The sequence below is a fragment of the Podarcis liolepis genome (assembly GCF_965112155.1).
Source record: "Podarcis liolepis genome assembly, chromosome: 13".
Taxonomy (NCBI): domain Eukaryota; kingdom Metazoa; phylum Chordata; class Lepidosauria; order Squamata; family Lacertidae; genus Podarcis; species Podarcis liolepis.
In genome coordinates this window covers 21324929-21346152 of record NC_139573.1, presented here as the reverse complement: position 1 = coordinate 21346152, position 21224 = coordinate 21324929, and the positions used below count along the sequence as shown (strand labels likewise).

Sequence of the window (21224 nt, the reverse complement as noted above, 5' to 3'; positions counted from 1 at the left end):
CTTCAGGTGTACAGGACCAAGGCTGTTTAGGGCTTTAAAGGTCAGCACCAACACTTTGAATTGTGCTCGGAAACGTAACTGGGAGCCAATACAGATCTCTCAGGACTGGTGTTATGTGGTCCCAGTGGCCACTCCCAGTCACCAGTCTAGCTGCCGCATTCTGGATTAATTGCAGTTTCTGGGTCACCTTCAAAGGTAGCCCCACATAGAGCGCATTGCAGTAGTCTGGAGTAGTCTGCGGGAGATAACTAGAGCATGCACCACTCTGGCGAGACATTCTGTGGGCTGTATAACAGTGCCCCCAGCTCCCAGCCCCTCTAGACGGTCCAGAAGGATGTTATGGTCAATTGTGTCATTGATGGAATCCCTATTTGTCTGCAACTCATGAAGGGTGGAAAAAGCCCCAAATCTCTCCTTAGAAAAAAAAGTGTGTCCATGCTTCGGATTCAGGTTTCTGTACCACAGCAGTGCCGCAAAGCAAAGGTTTATTTACTTTGGGTGTTGTGAGCTGATAGCCTGGTGGCTCCGCAGTGGATCTGGAATGTCTCCATGTGAAAACTACCATCACGAGGAAGCGTCTTTAGGAAGTGGAGGAAAGTTGCTGCAACCCTGCAGAGCCCTGGGTCTTTATTCAGCGTGGACAGTGACTTGAGGAGCAATTAACTTGCTGGTAGATTTGGGTGTCCCCATGTGAAAACCAAGTAGAGCCTTCCCCCTGTACGATGGATCTGTCCCCCCAAAATGCTGGATCTATAATTTTCGCCATGCAATGCGCGGAAATTGGTTTGAGCTGTGACTCTAGTATTATTTCTCAATATAAATTAACGCGCGGAGATGGGAGGCATGGTGCCTTGAACCCCTGGTTTTGGATGTTTTTACTGGCATAATTGGGTTGGGGATTTTTGTGTGTGGCTTCCCTGCAAAAGCCGTACGTATGATAAGGACAACTTGCGCTGCGCTTGTGCCACTTTCAGTATGTGGAGGGCGCAGAGGATAAACGTCATGAAACCAAATACCCCTTGAGAAGCGGCACCACCTTAAAAAAAAAAGGCAGCCCGCAACAAAAGAGGGAGGGGGAGGGGGGCTGGAAACTGGCGGCTGTGGGTAGAACGCTGGAATCTATTAATTGTTAATATACAAGCCCCGCCTCCTTTGCTCCCCAGGCAGCCAATCAGAAACGCGAGGCGCAAATGAGGGAGGTGGGCCCCTTTGGGTGGATGAGCGAAGTTTGGAAACTTTGGACCGTCAAAAGAAGGCGAATTATTAGGTGGTTGCGGGGAGCGGAGCGAGAGGCTGAGATAGCAACCAAAGCAGAAAGAAGAGGCAAAAGACTGCCTGGGTGATACAGAAAGGTGAGCCATTCCTAGATCGGGTTTTAATGAACACTGAGAAGTCCCAGGGCAGAACACTGTAGGGTTAAGAGGTCAGTAGGAGATGGAGAGGATAGGGAATAAAAGCGAATAAGGGCGTTTTTTAGAAAAACATCTGGGGTTGGGACTGTTGGATCAGAGATCCAAACTCGGTCCTCGAATAACATCCTTGATCGCAGAGCGTGGAGTTAATTTTTGAGTCATCTATGGGGCAAGTGATGTGGGTGGGCTTGGCTGGAGATGCAAGTGGGGTGCTTATGGGGCAGAAGTTGAGAGGGAATCTTGGGGTGTGATATGTTTCGAGGCCTCAGTGATGGGGGGGTGGTGTTCTCAGTGTCACTGTGAGGCTGGGTGGGATGAAACCAATTTAGAATAAAAAGCCTGTTTGGCAGAAGAAGAGAGAACTGTTGGTGTAAAAATGAGACAGAGGTGGACAGTATGTGTGGACCCAAGGGACTTTGACAAAGAGGATCATGACTTGTTGATTTGTGGTTTAATATGTCATTTTGCTACTGACTGTATATTGAGGAAACCCCGCAAAAACGCATGTCTTTCTGGTGTGTGCAAAGTATTTAAAAGTGCCCTTGTGCAAAACACCCATGGAGGTGAAGGCTGGTGTGCTCTTTAAGGTCCATGAGGCCAGTCACTGGTTGTGAACCTGCACATATGAGAGAGCTCCCTCATACATGGAATCTGAAAAGCTCTTGTGCAACTCGAGACGTTCCCATGAGTGTAAATGTGTCATGGACAGCTTACATAAGTGATCCGGATTGCGCATACTTCTGTATGCATAACAATGAGCTTGAACCGTCTTGCTGAAACAGGGTGTGAATGAGCAGATGTGACAGAGGCCTGTTTTTTCACCAAATGAAGGTGGCATATAGATGTGTGTGAACTGGCACTGCTGCAGACGTGAGTTATTAGCTCAGCCAATGGAAAGGCAGAGGAGTGAGTCTGTGGGTCTTGCACGCAAGAAGATAGAGATTTTTGAGAGAGATTATAAGAATCAGTTGCCTAAGGAGCCCAGGAAGTGAGCCTGTCTCTTTCTGAGAATCTATGATGCACAGCACCTTCAGAAACGACCACTTCCTCTTCTGGTCTGCTCTGAGATGATATCATCTGTCCTGCTAGCAAGTCTCAGTTCTGAAGGATCTTTCTGAGGGTGGTGGGAACATGTGACGTACAGTGAGAATGCCTCTGGCCATGGGTAGAGTGCATTTTCTTCCATCACCTGAGCAACCCCTGTTGCCCAGCCACCTGTCTGAACATGAACAGATCCTTGTTGGCTCTGAGCAAAAGTTCATCTACTTCAATATCTTGCTTTATTACAGGGGCCAACAAGATGCCTTCAGGAAGGCCACACACAGGGCTGCTCCCTGACAACTTGTATTCAGCAATATCGGTGGGACCCGCAGCAAAATGTTGTAGGCTAGAGTGCTACTGTTCAGAGTTCCAGCCAGCCAACCAGCCAGCCCTGACCTTTCCTACGACACGCCATTCCAATCTCCCCTTGCACCTGGTTTTCCAAGTCCCTGAACTATCAGTCAGCATTCCATAACCACTGAGCCTGTTCAACCCTCAGTGGGCTGTTTTGTAGCGCCCCTCACAATCCACTTTTTGGGGGTACTTCTGTAAAACTTAGTGTGGGTGTTGCTGTTTAGCTATATAAGGGTCCACACTCAGAGAATGAGTTTGCTGCTGGTATGTTCTAATCTATCTCTGTCTGTGGATCTGTATAGCTATCTTTAATGAGAACTTCTGCTTCTGAGAATGTAGCTTGAAACTTGCAAAGCAACTTAATTTGGAAGGTTAAATCGTGCCTGTCCTATAGACTTGCCGCAGTGGATGGTTGTCCCTCTGCATTCTCTATTCCTGCTGTCTACCTGCTTTTTTGATAAACCTAAGAACGGTTCCTCATATTGGACTCAGCTGCTGTGAGGCTGTGGTCAAGGCTTCAGAGACAATGCAGGCCGCTTAGAGACAGTGCAGGCTCAGATCTTGCAGCCAGTTGGAAACAGTGTGGTTTTGGTGTGTGTGTGTGTGTGTGTGTGTGTGTGTGTGTGTGTGTGTGTCTGGTGGATAGGCATTTCAACTGACCAGAAAATAAAAAAATATTGGGCCTTCCAACAGCAGCTTTTGATGTGCTGATAAAGCTTCCTACAATGTGGAAATAAAGATTATCCGTCCCTCAAACTGTTTTTAAAGGCATAGCAGGCTAAACAACTGGAAACCCAATGGAAGAATGGGTGGGACTGTTTTATCACATGGAACCAGTTGTCAGCCGCAGTGGGTGTTATCAGCGAGGCCTGGATCAGGCTTGGGGTGTGGAGAAGAGGCCTCCATCCTCTCTGCTTTCTCCTTCCTTTCCCCCACCTCAACCAGCAAGGCCTGGAATGGAACAGGCAACCCCAAGATGACAGCCAACGTTTCCCCAGCAACCGAGTGAGCCGCTGTTATGATTTCATCACTTAGGATTCTAAGTTACGGGAGAGGCCACAACTTAGAGATCCTTTTGTTAAAAAAGGAAAATTAAAGAACCCAAACGAAATAACCTTCCTTGAGGATTGGTGTGGAGATAAGAAACATGGGAGCATGATGAGGCTGGGAGGGAAATGGGCCCTGCCAAAAACAATCCAAACTGGATTTGTATTTTGTTTCTCCCCTTGACACTCTTCTTCTTCCCCACAGGACGACACAATGTCCCGCAAAGGTTGCATCGCTGTCACAAAGTACTTCCTTTTCCTCTTCAATTTCTTCTTCTTTGTGAGTACCTTTGTTGGGGGTGGGGGCAGGCCTTATGCCAGGATAGATGGGCCCATCAGTATGATTTCCATTTGCCCTTTGAGAAGCTCATCTTTGATGAGGAAAGATTTAAAGAAACTTGGAAGCAATATGTAGGAACATAGATTTATAACCTTCCCCCCACTCCTTGTTTCTTTCAGCTCCTCGGAGGACTTCTGTTTAGCTTTGGCTTATGGCTACTTTTTGACCGGGACAGTTTTGCGGCTGTCCTAGGTGAGTCTCGTCAGCGTGGATGTGGGTGGGGGGCTCTCAGTCCCGTTTCACATACTCGTCTTTCCCTTCTCCTTCCTGGGTTGCTAATATTCCTCCGTCCCAACTGACACTGCACCCCACCCACTGGCCCCACTGGGGAAATTCTAGGAGAACAAAAAACAGACCTTTCCTTACAGCTGTCTACCAGTGCTTTCCCCCACCTTGGCATCATATTGGTCCTGCTTTCTCCTGCATCTACGCTTTGGGTTTTGCAGGGGAAAGGCTGTGGGGTAGCTCATGGCAGCTCACTTCAAAACGACCTTGACAGATTAGAGAACTGGGCCAAAACAAACAAGATGAATTTTAACAGGGAGAAATGTAAAGTATTGCACTTGGGCAAAAAAAATGAGAGGCACAAATACAAGATGGGCGACACCTGGCTTGAGAGCAGTACATGTGAAAAGGATCTAGGAGTCTTGGTTGACCACAAACTTGACATGAGCCAACAGTGTGACGCGGCAGCTAAAAAAGCCAATGCAATTCTGGGCTGCATCAATAGGAGTATAGCATCTAGATCAAGGGAAGTAATAGTGCCACTGTATTCTGCTCTGGTCAGACCACACCTGGAGTACTGTGTCCAGTTCTGGGCACCACAATTCAAGAAGGACACTGACAAACTGGAACGTGTCCAGAGGAGGGCAACCAAAATGGTCAAAGGCCTGGAAACGATGCCTTATGAGGAACGGCTGGGGGAGCTGGGCATGTTTAGCCTGGAGAAGAGGAGGTTAAGGGGTGATATGATAGCCATGTTCAAATATATAAAAGGATGTCACATAGAGGAGGGAGAAAGGTTGTTTTCTGCTGCTCCAGAGAAGCGGACACGGAGCAATGGATCCAAACTACAAGAAAGAAGATTCCACCTAAACATTAGGAAGAACTTCCTGACAGTAAGAGCTGTTCGACAGTGGAATTTGCTGCCAAGGAGTGTGGTGGAGTCTCCTACTTTGGAGGTCTTTAAGCAGAGGCTTGACAACCATATGTCAGGAGTGCTCTGATGGTGTTTCCTGCTTGGCAGGGGGTTGGACTCGATGGCCCTTGTGGTCTCTTCCAACTCTATGATTCTATGATTCTATTCTATGTGTAGCATTTCAGCCCCTTAGAACATGCTCCCATAAGCACCTGTTGTTTCACCGAACCCTTATACCAGGGAAAATTTCCAGTCAGGTTGCTGGAGAGAAGTAGGCTTTTAACAAAATTGGGGGAAGGACTGTAGTTCAGTGGTGGAGAATTTGCCTTGTGTGCAGAAGGTCCCAGATTCAATCCCCTGGCAACTCCACGTAGGAGAGATTCTTGTCTGAAACCCTGGGCAGCTATTGCCAGTCATTGTAGACCAGGTTTTCCCAAACTTGGGTCTCCAGCCGCTTTAGGACTACAACTCCCATCAACCCCTAGCTAGCAGGACCAGTGGTCAGGGATGATGGGAACTGTAGTCTGAAAACAGCTGGAGACCCATGTTTGGGAAACCCTGGTGCAGACAATGGGCCAGTGGTCTGACTCTGCATAAGGCAGCTTTTCTTCCTAAAAATATTCTCTGCCATCTCTGTCCTCTTGAGTTTCCTGTCAAGACAGGCCGGACTGATGATTTACCTATTAACTCCCTCTCCAGGGTCGGCGTATTATGCCCTCAAGATCTGGTCCTATATTTTCTGTGGGGTCGGCATCCTCACCATGTGGATGGGATTCCTCGGTTGCCTGGGTTCCCTCAAGGAAATCAAGTGTATGCTAGGATGTGTAAGTATGTGCGGAGAGAGAGGGGGGGAGCCAAGAAAAGGAACTCGGGAATAAGGGGTTAAAAGCAAGGCCTGCTGGGAGTTGGCAGGCCTTTTCTGGAAGCAGAACCAGGTGGGTCAAGAACGCACATGTAGTGGCAGCGGCAAAAGACAAATCCCACTCTTGGGAGTGACTGGAAGAGGGACTGAAAATAAAGCTGCCAGTAGCTTCACAATGTTATATAAATCTGTGGTGTGCTGCTGCATTTGGAATACTGCGTAAAGTTCTGGTTTCTCAAAAAAGAATAGCGTAGAGCTGGAAGAGGTGCAGAAAGAGGCAAGGGAAATTATTTGGGTGGGTGGCGCTGCCTACCTGCCACCCCATAGCAGCAAAGAAAATGGGGCAAAGTCGTAGCCTTTATTGATCAGCATATAAGATGGAAGATATCCCGAAAAGGGAAAGCTCGTGTTTTCTTCTCAGTGCCAGCCAGTCACTACAGCAGGAAAGGGTCCTGCGCCTTGAATAGCGGCCCAACAAACAGCCAGGCAGCAGACTTAGCATGCTGGGAACCCTGAAGCCCCACAGACCGTACTGAGGGGGCAGGACCCTGCCTAGAAGTAACAGGTTGTCCACCTCATGGAAAAACATCCAAGGGCTGGGCCTCCCTCAGGGGGTAGATTCTGTACCTGTGGAAAGCAAGGGGAGACACAGACAGAGTAATAAGCAGCAGTCAGGAAGGAATCCCTGGAGCTGCAGGCATAGAAAGTGTTGGGGGGGGGGGGTTGAGAGGAACCACCATCTCAGCCGGCATCCAGCCTTCTCCTCCCATGAGAGGGAAACTTGCAGTAGCAAACCTGGCTGTGGTGGGACGTTGGCTGAGTCTCACCAACCTCTCTTGTTCCCTGTGCCCCACCAGTACTTTGCCTTCCTGCTCCTTCTCTTCCTGGCCCAGATCATCATTGGAATCTTGGTATATTCGCAGAGCAAAACGGTGAGTGGCACTTGGATAAAATGTGAAACCTGCGTGTCTCATGGGAGGGTCAGTGCAGGGATTTTCCCCACCGCGGTCCAAATAAAAGCATCAGATTATCTATCTCTCCTTTTCTCTCTCTCGCCACGCTTTCATCGCTAGGCTAGATACACGTAATACATGTAAGGCACACACGCCAAACCCAAGAATTATGACAACTGTAGCTTACCCTTCCCCCAGAGCTATGAAAGCCAGCACCCCGAGCAAACTATATCTCCCAGGATTCTTGGGGGGGCAGACGGCGGGGGGGGGGAGCAAATGTGTGCTGTAAATGTGGAACACAGTGGAACGAGGTGATAAAGCGCAGAGGTGACAGAAGCAGCCATACTGTCTCAACTTGCTGGGGGGCGGGCAGCACTTTGTGCATAATAGTTTCCCCGAAAGTAGATGACTTAGCACATTGGGGTGAATGGGTTCTAGCTCCACTCACTTCCTGTGTGCTGGTTTTTCCACTCACAGAGAGTGTTTTGTCTGACACAGGGGAAAACGTTTCAAAGATTCCCCCGCCAGTGTCTGAAGTGGAAAATGTCATTCTACCCCCTTACAAATCCGCTGCCTCGTTCTTTTTGCGTGTGCTGTCGACCGAGCCTCGGTTTCCTTGCCTGAGCAGAGGAAAGAACAAGCGGGGCATGCGAGAGAGAGCTGCTCATGCCCTTTGATCTCCCTTTCCCTCTCCGAGTGCTTGTGACTCACATGCAGGGGAGAGCAGGGTGAAAGCTGGGGTGAAGCAGGCCCACGCCTCCCTCCTGCCGTGGGTGCGCTTTTGATCTCTTCTCTCTTTTGGCTGGGTGGTGAACTCTTGCTTTTCCCCACCCTTGAGCCTCAGGCTCTGGCTCCATTGTAAATTCTTAAACCCTCCCTTCTACGCTTTCAGGCAGGCTCTATATTTTTAAAAAAACATTTCTAGGCCATTTATTTGGCAGAGTTTTCTCTAAATTAAATTATCCTGGAGGGAGGAGGAATGGCTGTGTGATTGACGCAAGGGCCAGCTATTAAGTTCTGTGCAACCAGCCAGCTCCTATATAGTGGTACCTTGGGTTAAGAACTTAATTCGTTCCAGAGGTCCGTTCTTAACCTGAAACTGTTCTTAACCTGAGGTACTACTTTAGCTAATGGGGCCTCCTACTGCGGCCGCACAATTTCTGTTCTCATTCTGAAGCAAAGTTCTTAACCCGAGGTACTATTTCTGGGTTAGCGGAGTCTGTAACCTGAAGTGTCTGTAACCTGAAGTGTTTGTAACCTGAAGCATCTGTAACCTGAGGTACCACTGTAGTAAACAGGAAAACCCAATGCTCTCACATGTACTTCTGTTTAGGAGCTTGTTGGGCAAGTGTAGATTCAGAGAAGGCTCAAGAAGAGTACATCACCTCTGTTTGGTTTTCAAGAACCCAGGGGGAACCGGGCACCACAATTTACAACCTTGTTTACAGGGGCTTCATTTCCCCCCGCCTGTATCTGGGCAGCTGGTAAGGAAACAGCCAGCATTCCTTTGGCGGGGGGGGGGGGGTGTCACGCCAAACCCAGAAGACACTATAAGAAATTTGCTATAGGGCACACAGAGAATAGGAGCACCCTAATGTCTTTTGCTGCTGTCGGAGAGCTGACTTTTTAACTTTACTTTCATTCCCATGCAGCTCAACACAAAGGTTGGTGACTATGTCACAGAAATAATTGAGCACTATGGGACATATAATCCGTCCACGGATGAGGAGGAGAGCTGGGATTATGTGCAGACGGAGGTAAGATACTTTCCTCAAGAAGAAATGCCCACCCAAGTTTTCTCTGCCTTTTTGATTCCTCCTGCCATGTTCATGGGCGGCTTTCTTTGGTTATTTACCATATTTTCCCATCTATAAGATGCCCCTGTGTATAAGCTGAGTCTTTGGGGACTCAGATTTAAGAAAATGGAGGAAGATATATCCATGTATAAGACGTCCCCCTAATTTTTTACATTATTTTTTAGGGGGAAAAACCTAGTCTTATACACAGAAAAATACGGTAATTAATTTAGCAAAATTAATGTACTGCTCAGTTGTGTAAAAAAGAAAAAGCACTCAAAGCAATTTACCAAAAGAATAAAACGAGATTATCAGAGTTAAAAACTATTTGAAACATTACAAAAATGATTCAAAATCAACAAAGCAATAGGCTAAAAACCAGATTGAAACTCATGCCAAGCCTAATGAGGAATGGTTGAAGGAGCTGGGTATGTTTAGCCTGGAAAAGAGGAGATAGGATAGCCAGCTTCAAATATCTCAAGGGCTGTCACACATGGAAGATGGAGCAAGCTTGTTTTCTCCTGCTCTGGAGGGTAGGACTCGAACCCATGGCTTCAAGTTACAAGAAAGGAGATTCTAAGATTTAGGAGGAACTTTCTGACTGTTAAGAGCTGTTTGACAGTGGAACAGTCTCCCTCAGGAGATTGTGGACTTTCCCTCCTTGGAGGTGTTTGAGCAGAGGTTGGATGGCTAATCTGTCCTGGGTGCTTTAGCTGAGTTTCCTGCATTGCAGGGGGTTGGACTAGATGGCCATTTCATTTCTATACCGCTTTATAATTTTAAGAAAAACCTCAAAGCGGTTTACAGCATAATAAAACATCTATAAAACAATCCAGAATCAAACATGTCTGAAAGAAAGTCAAATACAGATTAAACAGTCAAAGCACCACAATTAACAGAAAACTAAAATATGATCTTAAAGATTTCAAAGTAAAACATTACAAATGAGGTCAACTGCAGAATACATATTTAACACAAAGTTAACTTAAAAAAACCTTAAACATCTCAAAAAAACAAAATAACCATTGCTAAGTGAAGTCAAATATAAAATGCACATTTAAAACAACGTAATTTTAACAAGAGAATAAAATAGTATCATAATTCTGACACACAGGGCTGGATTTAAGTTTGATGAGGCCCTAAGCTCTTGAAGGTAATGGGGCCCTTTATATGTCCAGCTGTCCTTTGTCAGCAACAAATTGTCGCTGTTTTTTGTGTTGAATATATGCTATATGGTAATTTATGGACCTAATAGGTATCTAAAGCCATTTGCACATAACAAAATATGTATTTTATCAAAGAAATTGCTGAACTGAAATACAGTTAAGAAGAAGTATATTAATAGTGAAATTTGGGGGGGGGGCAAGAGAACGGGACCCTAAGCTATAGTTTGTTTAGCTTATACGTAAATCCGGCACTGATGACACGGCTGTTTGGCAGGCGCAAAAAGATGGGGCAAAAGAATCCAATAGGTAGGGTTTGTTGTCAGGCATAGCAATCTCCCTCCAGTCTTACCAGGTGCCTCTTTAATAGAGCTGGTGAGTCTGGGCCAGGTGGAAAGGACCTTCAAACTATGGCTCTCGCACAATGGACAAAGTTCAATGCCTGGACAGGGCAGGGTAGCTTTCTCTCCCAGCCCCCAAGTCGTCTTCTCATGGTCTCTCTCTTTTGCCTCCCTGCAGCTCCAGTGTTGCGGATGGATCCTCTCCAATGACTGGATGGAGAACAGCATAATAAAGAACTCCTCTTACCACCTCTATCCCTGCTCGTGCCGCGGCAACGTCTCTCAGCCTGGCCAGCCAGGGAACAGCACCACCGCTGCCCCCACCACGAGGCCAAAGATCGCAGGCTTCTGTAACTCTTACGGGCAACCGTGGTCCGTCTATGAGATGGTGAGTAGCCGAAGGCAGGGGAGAGGAAGCTTGCAACCCTTCTCTGGCCAGAATCCGACCCTTGTTGTGCTCTGAGCTTGGCTTGCATGGCTTGGAGAAAGTGGATAGAAAGAGGCTTTTTCTTCCAACTCCGTTAGTTCTAGAACTCCCAAGTCACCCAATGAAATGGATTGGCAGCAATCCTAGAAGACCTTTAATCTTAATAATTAAAGGTAAAGGCACCCCTGACCATTAGGTCCAGTCGTGACTGACTCGGGGGTTGCGGCGCTCATCTCGCTTTATTGGCCGAGGGAGCCGGCGTATAGCTTCCGGGTCATGTGGCCAGCATGACTAAGCCGCTTCTGGAGAACCAGAGCAGCGCATGGAAATGCCGTTCACCTTCCCGCCGTATTGATCTACTTGCACTTTGTGCTTTCGAACTGCTAGGTTGGCAGGAGCAGGGACCAAGCAACGGGAGCTCACCCCGTCGCGGGGATTTGAACCGCCAACCTTCTGATCGGCAAGCCCTAGGCTCTGTGGTTTAGACCACAGCGCCACTCGCAGCCCCTGTCTTAATAATTAGGATTCTGCTACTTGAGGGTTTGGCAAATTGCCTTCCTTGGAAAGGTATCTCATAAACTGAAAGTACCTAAAGGGCAGAGCTTGAAGGACATATAGATAAAGATGACATGATTTTATTTCTTATATAAATATTAAGGCACATGGTCAAAATGATATATGCAAAATGTCTGGCTCAGTTAAGCCTATATAGAGCCTTTGTTCGCAATAATGATGGAACTTGGAGGCTGAGAGTACTTTTATATATCTTTATAAGGGAACCTTGGCGTGAGTTAACATGTTATTATTATCTCTTTGGAGCCGTGTTGTTATCTTTTCATACTTTTGTCCTTCCAGTCTGCGATGCTTTATGGTTCAAATTTTTGATTCTTTGTTTTCTGTCTGCACATTGATTGTTAAAAAATCAATGTAAAAATATGTGCTGGGAGGGGGGAATTGGCAGTCCATTCAGGAACAGACAAAAGGAAACAGTTTTCCGCACACAGTGTAGTTAATTTATGGGATGCACTCCTGTGCAATGTGGGGTAACAGTGGTGCAGTTTTGACCGTGCTAGACTGAATGTAATGGTCTTACCAGGCAGTGGTGGAGTGGGGGAAGGGCTGCTTTTTAGATTGCAACATTTTCACTTCACTTACTTCAAAATGCAGTAAGACAGCTCTGCTGCTGGGACCGGTGGTCCTCTGTTTCAATCTCCTAGGAGTGGGGGCTGGACATCTGCCCCCCCCCCCAGTCCTTCCTTGTTGGCAACCACTGCTGGGAATGGCCACCGGTTTGGATGGCTTTAAATGGGTAATTAAGCAAGTTCATGGGACGCGGGTGGCGCTGTGGGTTAAACCACAGAGCCTAGGGCTTGCTGATCAGAAGGTCGGCGGTTCGAATCCCTGCGACGGGGTGAGCTCCCATTGTTCGGTCCCTGCTCCTGCCAACCTAGCAGTTCGAAAGCACATCAAAGTGCAAGTAGATAAATAGGTAGCACTCCGGCGGGAAGGTGAACGGCATTTCCATGCGCTGCTCTGGTTCACCAGAAGCGGCTTAGTCATGCTGGCCACATGACTCGGAAGCTGTACACCGGCTCCCTCAGCCAATAAAGTGAGATGAGCGCCGCAACCCCAGAGTCGGTCACGACTGGACCTAATGGTCAGGGGTCCCTTTACCTTTACCTTTACCTTTACCTTTAAGCAAGTTCATGGAGGATAGGACTTATTAGCCATTGTGGCCAAATGGAACCTCCATGTTCAGAAGCAGCGCATAGCTGAATACAGAACTTGTGGCGGGCTATTGCCTTGCTGCTGTGCTCCCAGACTTCCTGGATGCATTTGGTTGCTGTGGTGGATGCAGAATGCTGGGCTTGACAGCTCTTATCTTCTTGGAACACGCACGCATGCGAGCAAGCAGCCTTTTTAAACAAATATGCCTTTGTCCAATTGTAGGGCTGCATGGATGGCGTCCAGACCTGGCTCACAAATAACATCGTCACCATTGTGGGGATCAGCCTTGGGATTGCGCTCATGGAGGTAAGAGGTCTGGGCGAGCTGCTGCAGGTTGGTGTGGCTGCCGTTCTCCGCAGCTGTGCAAGGAGTAGAACTGCTGGCATTGCCAATAGTAGCAGAGGTTGCGGTGGAGCTCCATCGCTTCTCTGGCCTCCCGGCAGCTGAGTCGCTGCTGCTTACCAGGAAGGAGAGGGCGAGGCAGCAACAAGGAGGCTGGCACGGTGCAAACGCACTGCAGCAACCAGTCTCCTGCTGGTGTGTTTGCACCACCCCTCTGCTGCCTTGCCCCTCTCCTGCCCAGTGAACAGCAGCGACTCCACTGCTGGGAGGTCAGGTGAGCGCTGCCACGCCGCCATGCCACCTGCTACTTATTTGCTTGATCTGCCCCCCGGGAAGCCGCTAGAGCTATTTATCTTTCGTTTGCCCCACCTTGCAGTAAGAGGTGCTCACTTCCCAGAAAAACAGAGGCACTAGGCCTTCAGTTCTACAGCCCTCTATTCACCCAGAATATAAGAGGTCGAGCAAGTGGGGGGAGGGTCTTATCTGTGGATGCAGAGTATTTCTGTGGCTGAGCAAAAAGGGGAAACTTACCAGTGCTGCCACCTTGGTGCTCTGCTTAGGAAAACCACAAGAAGTCCCTGTAAGTGCTGCTCCAGTCTGGACCACTAAGTGCTGTTGACTGTGGAATTATGCTCCGTGGGTGAGAGATGGTCTGCCCTTTCCCCTCCTCAGCCTAAAACCTTTCTTGTAGTTCCTGCAGCTGCTGTGCGTGATCCTGATCAGCGCACTAGAGCACAGGGACTTGCATAGTGGTGGCTCCCATGAGATCCTCTACTTCCCCAGCAGGTGGCAGATGAGAGTGTATTTGTATGCATGCACTGATGTGGTTTTGCTCAAGGGCCTGCCTTGGTATATTAGCTGTGTACATTTGTGTTTGCCAGTGCTGGGAGGAATTGTGTGTTGTTGTTGCTGCTGTTGCTGTTGTTTGCTTATTTCCCCTCCGGCCCAAATCCGATTTGTGCGGGCTTTTATTTGTATGGCCTGTGCATGAATTTGGTTTTGTGTGTGTGCTGGCCATCAAAACTGCTAGCATATTGAAGCCATTGTGAATTCCTTGGTGGATTCTTGGCCTGTGCGTCCCCTGAATTCTCAGATTATGGGTCTTTTTGTGTGTGTTTATGGGGGGAAGGGGTTCTTCCTCACTGGCTTCCTAGGCTGGGGAGGCAGAATTTGGGGTGTGCTATGGAGAACTCATTTTGGAGGACTGCACTTGGCTCTGCTGTTTTTATAGATTTTTAGGGAAAGCAAACTGCAGTTTCTAGTGCAGCTGCTAAGCCAGCTATCTGGTTTGAAAAACACTCAATATGTGGCACACACAGCCAATGCTTCAGTGTTAAGTGAGAGGGCACAGTGTTCCCTCTTTGGGATTTGGGGAGTCTGAGCTTGCCTGGTTGATCTATCAAGCGAATGCGTTACTAGGTAATTTGCATAAAACTTGCATATGCAGATTGTATAGATGTCTCTGGGAAATTAAGATGGTGGGTGTCTGGGGCCTCCTTGTAACTGTGTGTTGATGTGCCCTAGTTGCCCTATAAGCATTAACAAACAAACAAAACTAAACCAAGTGGGGTGCCGACGGAAGAGCACTTGATCCAGGGCCTCCCACAAAACACCCGGGGCTTGGACTACCTGAGCCGCCCTCTAACAACATCGCTACCAACAGGGGAACCAGAGTTGCCTTTGAATGTGGAATCCTGTGCAGCATGGATCCAAGATCCAGTGTGGTGTAGCGGTTAGTGTGTTGGACTAGGACCTGGGAGAGCAGGGTTCAAATCCCCATTCAGCCATGAAGCTCACTGGGTGACTTTGGGCCAGTCACTCACTCTTAGCCCACCTCACAGGGTGGTTGGGAGGATAAAATGGGGAGCCAAAGAGCCATGTGCACCACCTTGGGCTCCTTGAAGGAAAGGTGGGATATAACAGGGAGTGAGTGAATGAACGGGGTGTTTAGCTCCTTCTACTCTTGCCTCCGCCATCCTTCTGGCTCTCATCACTGCCACCTCCAGCGGCTTGGCAGACTCCCGTCTCAGCTGTTTGGGCCTTTATATAGTGCGCTGTGTGATCAACACCTGCCCAGTAAGGGCATGTGGACTGCCCTGCTGGCACCAGCAAGCGGGGTACTGAGGCCAGCTGTGGCCTGCTTGCATGTTTTGTGTGTTGGTTGCTGCAGTTATGTGGAAAAGCAGGTTGCTTTGTGGTTCTCGAGACCCATGCACCTCCCTGCCATGTGTCCAGGCATGCCTGTGAATGCAGTGTTTTGTTTGGCTACACAAAGCAACACACACACACCAGGAATTGCATGTTTTCCTTGTGCTCCCTCCCCAAGTGCACTCTCCCAAACCTCCTCTGCCTCTCTGTTTATTTTTTATTTTTTTGCTTATTTTAAACCCTTTTGCTGTTGCCCGCACAGGGACATCTACTTCGAGTATTGGCAAGGTAATTACTCCAGGTGAAGTGGGAAGGCTGAGCTTTGCCTCTGCCTGATAGGGATTTAGCTGCTGCAAATCTGTGCGTATCGGGGCCTCCTTTCCCCTTTTCCTCCTCGCCGTCAATTGCCACGTGCCTGCCCTCTAGGCTGCTTCGCAAGGGGAGCCTTGATGCCCCCTCAGAGCAAGAGGAGGACGTGTTTAGAGTGCCCAAGCCTCTACCCTCCATGAAAGAGAGAGAGAAGGGGAAAGAGAACGAGAAAGCAGTGGAGGGGCTAGAAAGAAAATTTCAAAATATAGCTAAAATGCAACAGGAGGGAGTTCAGAGTGGTTATTTCTAGGGAGGGAGGAATTATTACTGATAACCCACCCTGCTCCCTCCAAGATGCACACACCATTCTGATCTTGTCAGCATCTCCTTCCATTCCGAAGCCAGTATTTAGACACGCAGCTCTTTGAAATGCCAAGGCAAGAGCAAGTAAAAAAAACACACCAAATATCACAAAGCTCCAAATAAAATAAAAAAGCAAAACAAAAGAATAAAACAATATAGAATAATGCATTCACCTGCTTTGCAAGCAGATGTTCTCAAGGCAGGACTAAGAGATCCCTGCCTTGAAATCCTGGAGAGCCACTGCTGGTGTGTGGACAATGCTGAGACAAGGGTCTGACTCTGTACAGTGCAAGGCAGCTGCCCTGTGTTCCTGGAGTGCGCTCTCTGCTTCCCTGCCTGAACCACTGAGTAATTGCCTGCCTGCCTATTCATATCTGGAACGAATGGCAAGTAGGGCTTTCCAGGTCGAAGTGCACAGATTGAAATGAAGGCGGAACCCAGGATGCTTCCGCTTCATAAACCGAATCTGAAGGTTTTGAATAGACTTGGTCTGTATTAGAACAATGTCTATTGTCACTAGCACAAGGGCAGCATTGCCTTCCAGAGTAGAAGAAAAGCAGGGTGTTTTTTTTCATGATGGTAACAAAATAATTAGCAATCGTGTAGTGCTTCCGAACGTTCAGAGTGCTCTGTACGCATTGTCTTGTGATCCTTACGACGTCAGGCGTTGCATGTTTCCATGCTGGTCTGTGGCCAACTCCAGATGCTGTATGTCCTTTTGAGCGCTGTAGATGTGCGTGTAGATGTAATAGCCTTGGCTATTAGACCACTTGGAAATGTGGTGGCCTGGGACTGCATCCTTCTACCTAAGGAACGGCGCTTTAACTGCAAGAATGAGACGGTTCTGGCAAGCCCCGCACTGTGTTGGCCTTGGGATTGCCATGGGTGTGGAGCGCATGTGTGTGTATGCACGCTCCTACAGATAAACTGTGGGTTGCTGGGCCTTGGATGCTCATCCTGAAACTCCTACCTCAGCCTGTGCTGAGATGGGCCTGAGTTGAGGCGCAAGTTCTGGCAGGGGAAACGGACTGCACAACTGTGTAGAAACTGTTTTGCCAGGAGATGCGAGCTCATGTTCAGCCACTTCCACGAATAACACACTGAGTGAGGCACTTCCTCTCCACGTGCAAAATGGGTGTTATGATTGCCTGCCTCCTCCTGGGGGTTGCTGGAAGGATAAATGAAAGTGTACCTTTAAAAAGAAGAACCCTTCCTCTGCTGGATAATCTGCAGACAGTGTTAAAAACTTTTAGATATATAAGTCAATTGCCAAATGGCAACTTAAACTTGGGTTACGGTTGCCACAATGGAATGTTTGGGCGACTTATTATTATTATTATTATTATTATTATTATTATTATTATTATTATTTATTATTATTTCTATACTGCTTTATATTTTAAATAAAAAAATCTCAAAGTGGTTTATAACACATCAAAGCATCAAATAAAACAACCCATAATAATAATAATAATAATCAGGCATCAAGGAAAATATTTCAGATCCTTCTCTTAAGTGACATTTTGCTTTCCCCATATTTATTTACCTACTTAATTCATAGAGCTGGCCTGTAGCAGGAATCTAGGAAGCCAGTGTGGTGTCATGGTTAAAGTATCAGACCTGAGAGATCAAGGTTCTACTCAGTCATGACCTTGGGCCAGTCGCAGCCTCTTAGCCTTCCTCACAGGGTCATTGTAGGGATTAACTGAGATGAGATGGGGGGGGGGTGAACCATGTACTCTTTGGAGGAAAAGGTGGGATATAAATGCAGTAAACAAGCTTTTCTGCTGACCTGTTTTGCTTTACCTAGGTGGAGCTAGGATTATAATACGTCAGAATTTTTGGGGTTCTACCCTTGTTTGAATTTTGGTCAGATCATTTAAAATTCTATTTCCTTCTGAGGAAACTGAATAGTTCAGTGAAACGAGGTTTGTAGCCGGCATCCCGTTAAGGTTTTGTTCTATTTTAGGTTTTTCTAATTTTTTCCCTTAAGCTTTTTGATTTTTATTATTTAGTTGATTTCCACAAGATAATATTTCTAGTCGATTACTTCTCATTTCAGGGATTTTCACGGTATTTCATTTGTTTTGTGCGACCTGTTTAAGAAAGCTGGCGGGGCCAGCCAGATGAAGATGTCAGTCGCCAACCTGGCATCATGAGGTCTCCATGTGGTGACAGTCGGACCCACACTAGTTGGCACCTGGGGGATTTCAAACACTGTAGATAGTTTAACTTCTCTTCCCTCCTTATCCAGCTAGATGGGGGCGGGGGGGGGGAGAGATAATGGCCTTCTGCTTTCTTCCGTAAACCTGTTTTTAAAAAGCCCAGGCAACTCCAGAATGCGAAGGCTGCCCTGGTGTTTCCTGTGAGGTCCACCCCCTGGGTGATCAACGTCCCACGAAATGCAGCTGGGGCTGCCCCCCATTGGTGCCGGTGGTTGTATCAGAGCAGCAACGTGAGCCCTCTTTTAACTGGATCTCTTTCTTCCCACAGCTCTGCCTCATGACGCTATCGATGTTTCTGTGTAGGACCATCGGGCCCAACTATGACAAGCTCGCTCGCTATTCCTAGGAGTCGAATCGCCACTTCCCAGAGTTCCAGATTTTATAGGGGGCGGCAATGGAATCCATCCCTTTAAATTCAAAACTTTCCACTTCAGGGCTGCAAGGTGCCTATGGAGATTCTCTACCTAACCTTTCCTTGCACAGAGCTAGGATTGGTTCTACCATAACCTTGGGAAAAGAAATTAAACTCTCAGGAGTTGCAGGCGTCAGGAGAATCCATTAAAATACCCTGCAGAACTCTTCATACAGCAAAACAGATGATTTAGCCCTAAATCATTTCCCCAAACCTTAAGCTTATCCATTCCAAAATTTGATGTAATAATGCCAAAAGATTTAGTCCCGGCGTTTTTCTGATTATTTTGGCTCTTGAGTATTCATTTCGTGACATTCAAGGCTAGACCCTGCTTCAGCACTGTTTGGCAGAATAAAGAGTTCACTGCCAGACTCGAGTGGATTACAAAACATAACTTGGAAAGCAAATGTGTGTTTTTTAAAGGTTTTTTTTTTTACTACTAATAATAACAACCATAGCAATTCTATTGACTATTCCGTAAAATTCCTTAATAAGCTTGTTTCGGAATTAATCCTGCCTTTCGTAGTAGAAAAACAAAGCTGATGTTAAAATGTTTAAATTTTATTTAGCAGCGAAAGAAAGAAAAGTACGGAGAACTTGGACGAGCCATGTTTTTGAGCGATGGTGCTCAGGTGCTTAGTGCAACATTTTAAATTAGGGATGGGGAACCTGTGGTCCTCCAGATATTGCTAGACTAAAACTCTCATAATCTCTGGCCCTTCTAGCTGGGGCTGATGGGAATTGTACTCCAAAACATAAGGGAGTGCCTGTGAAATTCTTTTAACCCACCCAGTTTACACCTTGTACTGTAATGTCTAACCCAGGGATGAGCATCCTGTGGCCCTCCCAGCTGCTGGACTCCCAACTCCCATCATCCCCAACCATCACAGGAATGATGGAAGTTGCAGTCCAGCAACATGAGCCACAGGTTGCCCACCCTTACTCTGAGTCACCTTGTCTGGATTTACTGAAAATGCCTAGGTGACAGCAGCCATTGTCCCCTCCAATCTCCCCCCCCCTTCCAGTCGTTAGAAAATTTCCCACCTTTGTTCTGAAGCCCTTCCCTACCCCGCAACCCTGCTCTCCCCTTCCCATTTTCTGTTTGTTAATTCTGTTATTGCGCAGGTTGAGACTGTGGGCTTCCCCGCCATGGAAAGTTTGGTCCAATTTTTGTCTCTCATAATCTTAACGCATGCACACCCCAGCTAGCTGCCTGCACAGGTGGTGGGGAACATGTGGCCTTCCAGATGTTGTTGGGCCCCAACTCGTCACCTCAGACAGGTTCAACATCTGGAAGGCCACAGGTTGCCTCCCCATTCCAACAGTTTGAATGCACTTATCCTTCTCAGATGGGCTCTTCTTACACAGAGGAAACACAAGCGAGCTCTGGTAAAGACGTCTTCATTGTGAACACTTGAAATCCCAGGGAAGGAGGACAACTTTGCTTGTCTTGGGCATGTGTGTCTGCCAGGCAAGCTACAGATTTCTGGGGGCTGTGGGGCATGGTGGAAAAGTTAAACTGGCCTCTAGATCCAGCATCTTAGCCTGTTTTGAACAATAAGACTAGAAACAAGTATTTTAAGGGGACTGAGGGCAGGTATTTGTCATGGGTCCTGCTTGGACATTTCTAGGTCTTGGCAGCTGCCCAACAAGGCCAGCTTCTGCTCTCAATCTTGTCAGTGTGTGCTTAACTCACATAATTTGTCATTACTTTTGATATTCTGCTCCACTTGTTTATACTTGTACATTGTCCGATAGGAAAGCCCATTTCTAACACTTGCTGCATGTGTTGTGTATCTGTTTATGCATACAAACCACTTGGATGTTTGACATACAGTCATACCTCGGGTTAAAGTAGCTGCGGGTTGAGCGTTTTCGGGTTGTGCTCCGCAGTGACCCGGAAGTAATGGAACACGTTACTTCCAGGTTTTGCTGCTCGCACATGCGCTCAAAATGTCACACGCATGCGCAGACGTGGCAAATTGCGACCCGCGCATGCGCAGAGGCGGTTGCGTTCGCTTCAGGATGCGAACGGGGCTCCAGAAGGGATCCCGTTCGCATCCAGAGGTACCCCTGTAGTGGAGTCGTGAGGGAACACATGTTAAAAGGGAGGATGCTGGTGGAATGAGGTACGCATATATAATTTCACCTTTATCCATAGCTTGTTGCTTCTTAACAGTATTTGGGGTTGTTTTGTGCATTTTGTGGGTTGGGTTTTTTATTATTATCCTGTTTTGTAAATAAATTTTAAAAAATCCCTAAATGGCCGTTTTGCTTTGGTTCTTTTGCACTCTGGAGATGTGAGCAAGCTAAGATGGCCTCTAGAAAGCACGACTAAGCAGGCCTCAACCCTAAGAGAACGACAACAATCAAGGAACAGGAGAGGTATGGCTATCAAGGGCATTCTTAGCCACACCTCTTCCTCCTATTGGCTGCTCTAGCTTGATGGGATCTCTCAGAAGGCTCCCAGCCCAAGTGGGTTGTATGTGCCACAGGCTGTTGGGAAGTCGTACCTTGGTCCAAAGCTGGTCTGTGGCAGAACTGGTCCCGACAAGGGAGTTCTTCTTCATCCTGCTGACTTGCAGCTCTTCCACAAGCGGTAAGTGCTGGTGCTTCTTTTGACTTGCCCTACCGTGCCAGACTCATTGGTTTCTGTGACTGGTGGGGTGCTCCCCAAGTAAAGGAAAAAAGGTAAAGGACCCCTGGATGGTTAAGGGGTTGTGGCGCTCATCTCACTTTTAGGCCGAGGGAGCTGGTGTTTGTCCAGACAGCTTTCTGGGTCATGTGGCCAGCATGACTAAACCGCTTCTGGCACAACGAGACA

The 21224-nt window shown here is 47.5% G+C and overlaps 1 protein-coding gene across 2 annotated transcripts; it reads left to right on the top strand.

The window, feature by feature from the left end:
* The first annotated feature begins 1052 nt into the window (after positions 1 to 1052).
* CD37 (CD37 molecule) lies at positions 1053 to 20667 on the top strand. Of its 2 annotated transcripts, none has more exons than XM_083472036.1 (9): positions 1053 to 1352; positions 4059 to 4133; positions 4313 to 4385; positions 6031 to 6155; positions 7051 to 7125; positions 8799 to 8903; positions 10625 to 10834; positions 12824 to 12907; positions 18257 to 20667. In XM_083472036.1, exons 2-9 carry the CDS (start codon positions 4068 to 4070, stop codon positions 18332 to 18334), a joined length of 816 nt encoding a protein of 271 aa, XP_083328162.1. In that variant the 5' UTR covers positions 1053 to 1352; positions 4059 to 4067; the 3' UTR covers positions 18335 to 20667. The 2 variants fall into 2 exon arrangements, 1 of the variants encoding a protein (XP_083328162.1); XR_014518577.1 differs by lacking the exon at positions 18257 to 20667 and adding an exon at positions 14773 to 17106 and having other exon boundaries at positions 1194 to 1352; positions 12824 to 14057.
* Positions 20668 to 21224: the final 557 nt, after the last annotated feature.

What these genes read in the sequence shown, in the direction of transcription:
- CD37 (XM_083472036.1), top strand. Translation starts at nt 4,068, where the DNA reads ATGTCCCGCAAAGGTTGCATCGCTGTCACAAAGTACTTCCTTTTCCTC. An exon ending in TCAAGTGTATGCTAGGATGT is followed by an intron (nt 6,156 to 7,050) that starts GTAAGTATGTGC and finishes GTGCCCCACCAG; the next exon opens with TACTTTGCCTTCCTGCTCCT. An exon ending in GGGATTATGTGCAGACGGAG is followed by an intron (nt 8,904 to 10,624) that starts GTAAGATACTTT and finishes GCCTCCCTGCAG; the next exon opens with CTCCAGTGTTGCGGATGGAT.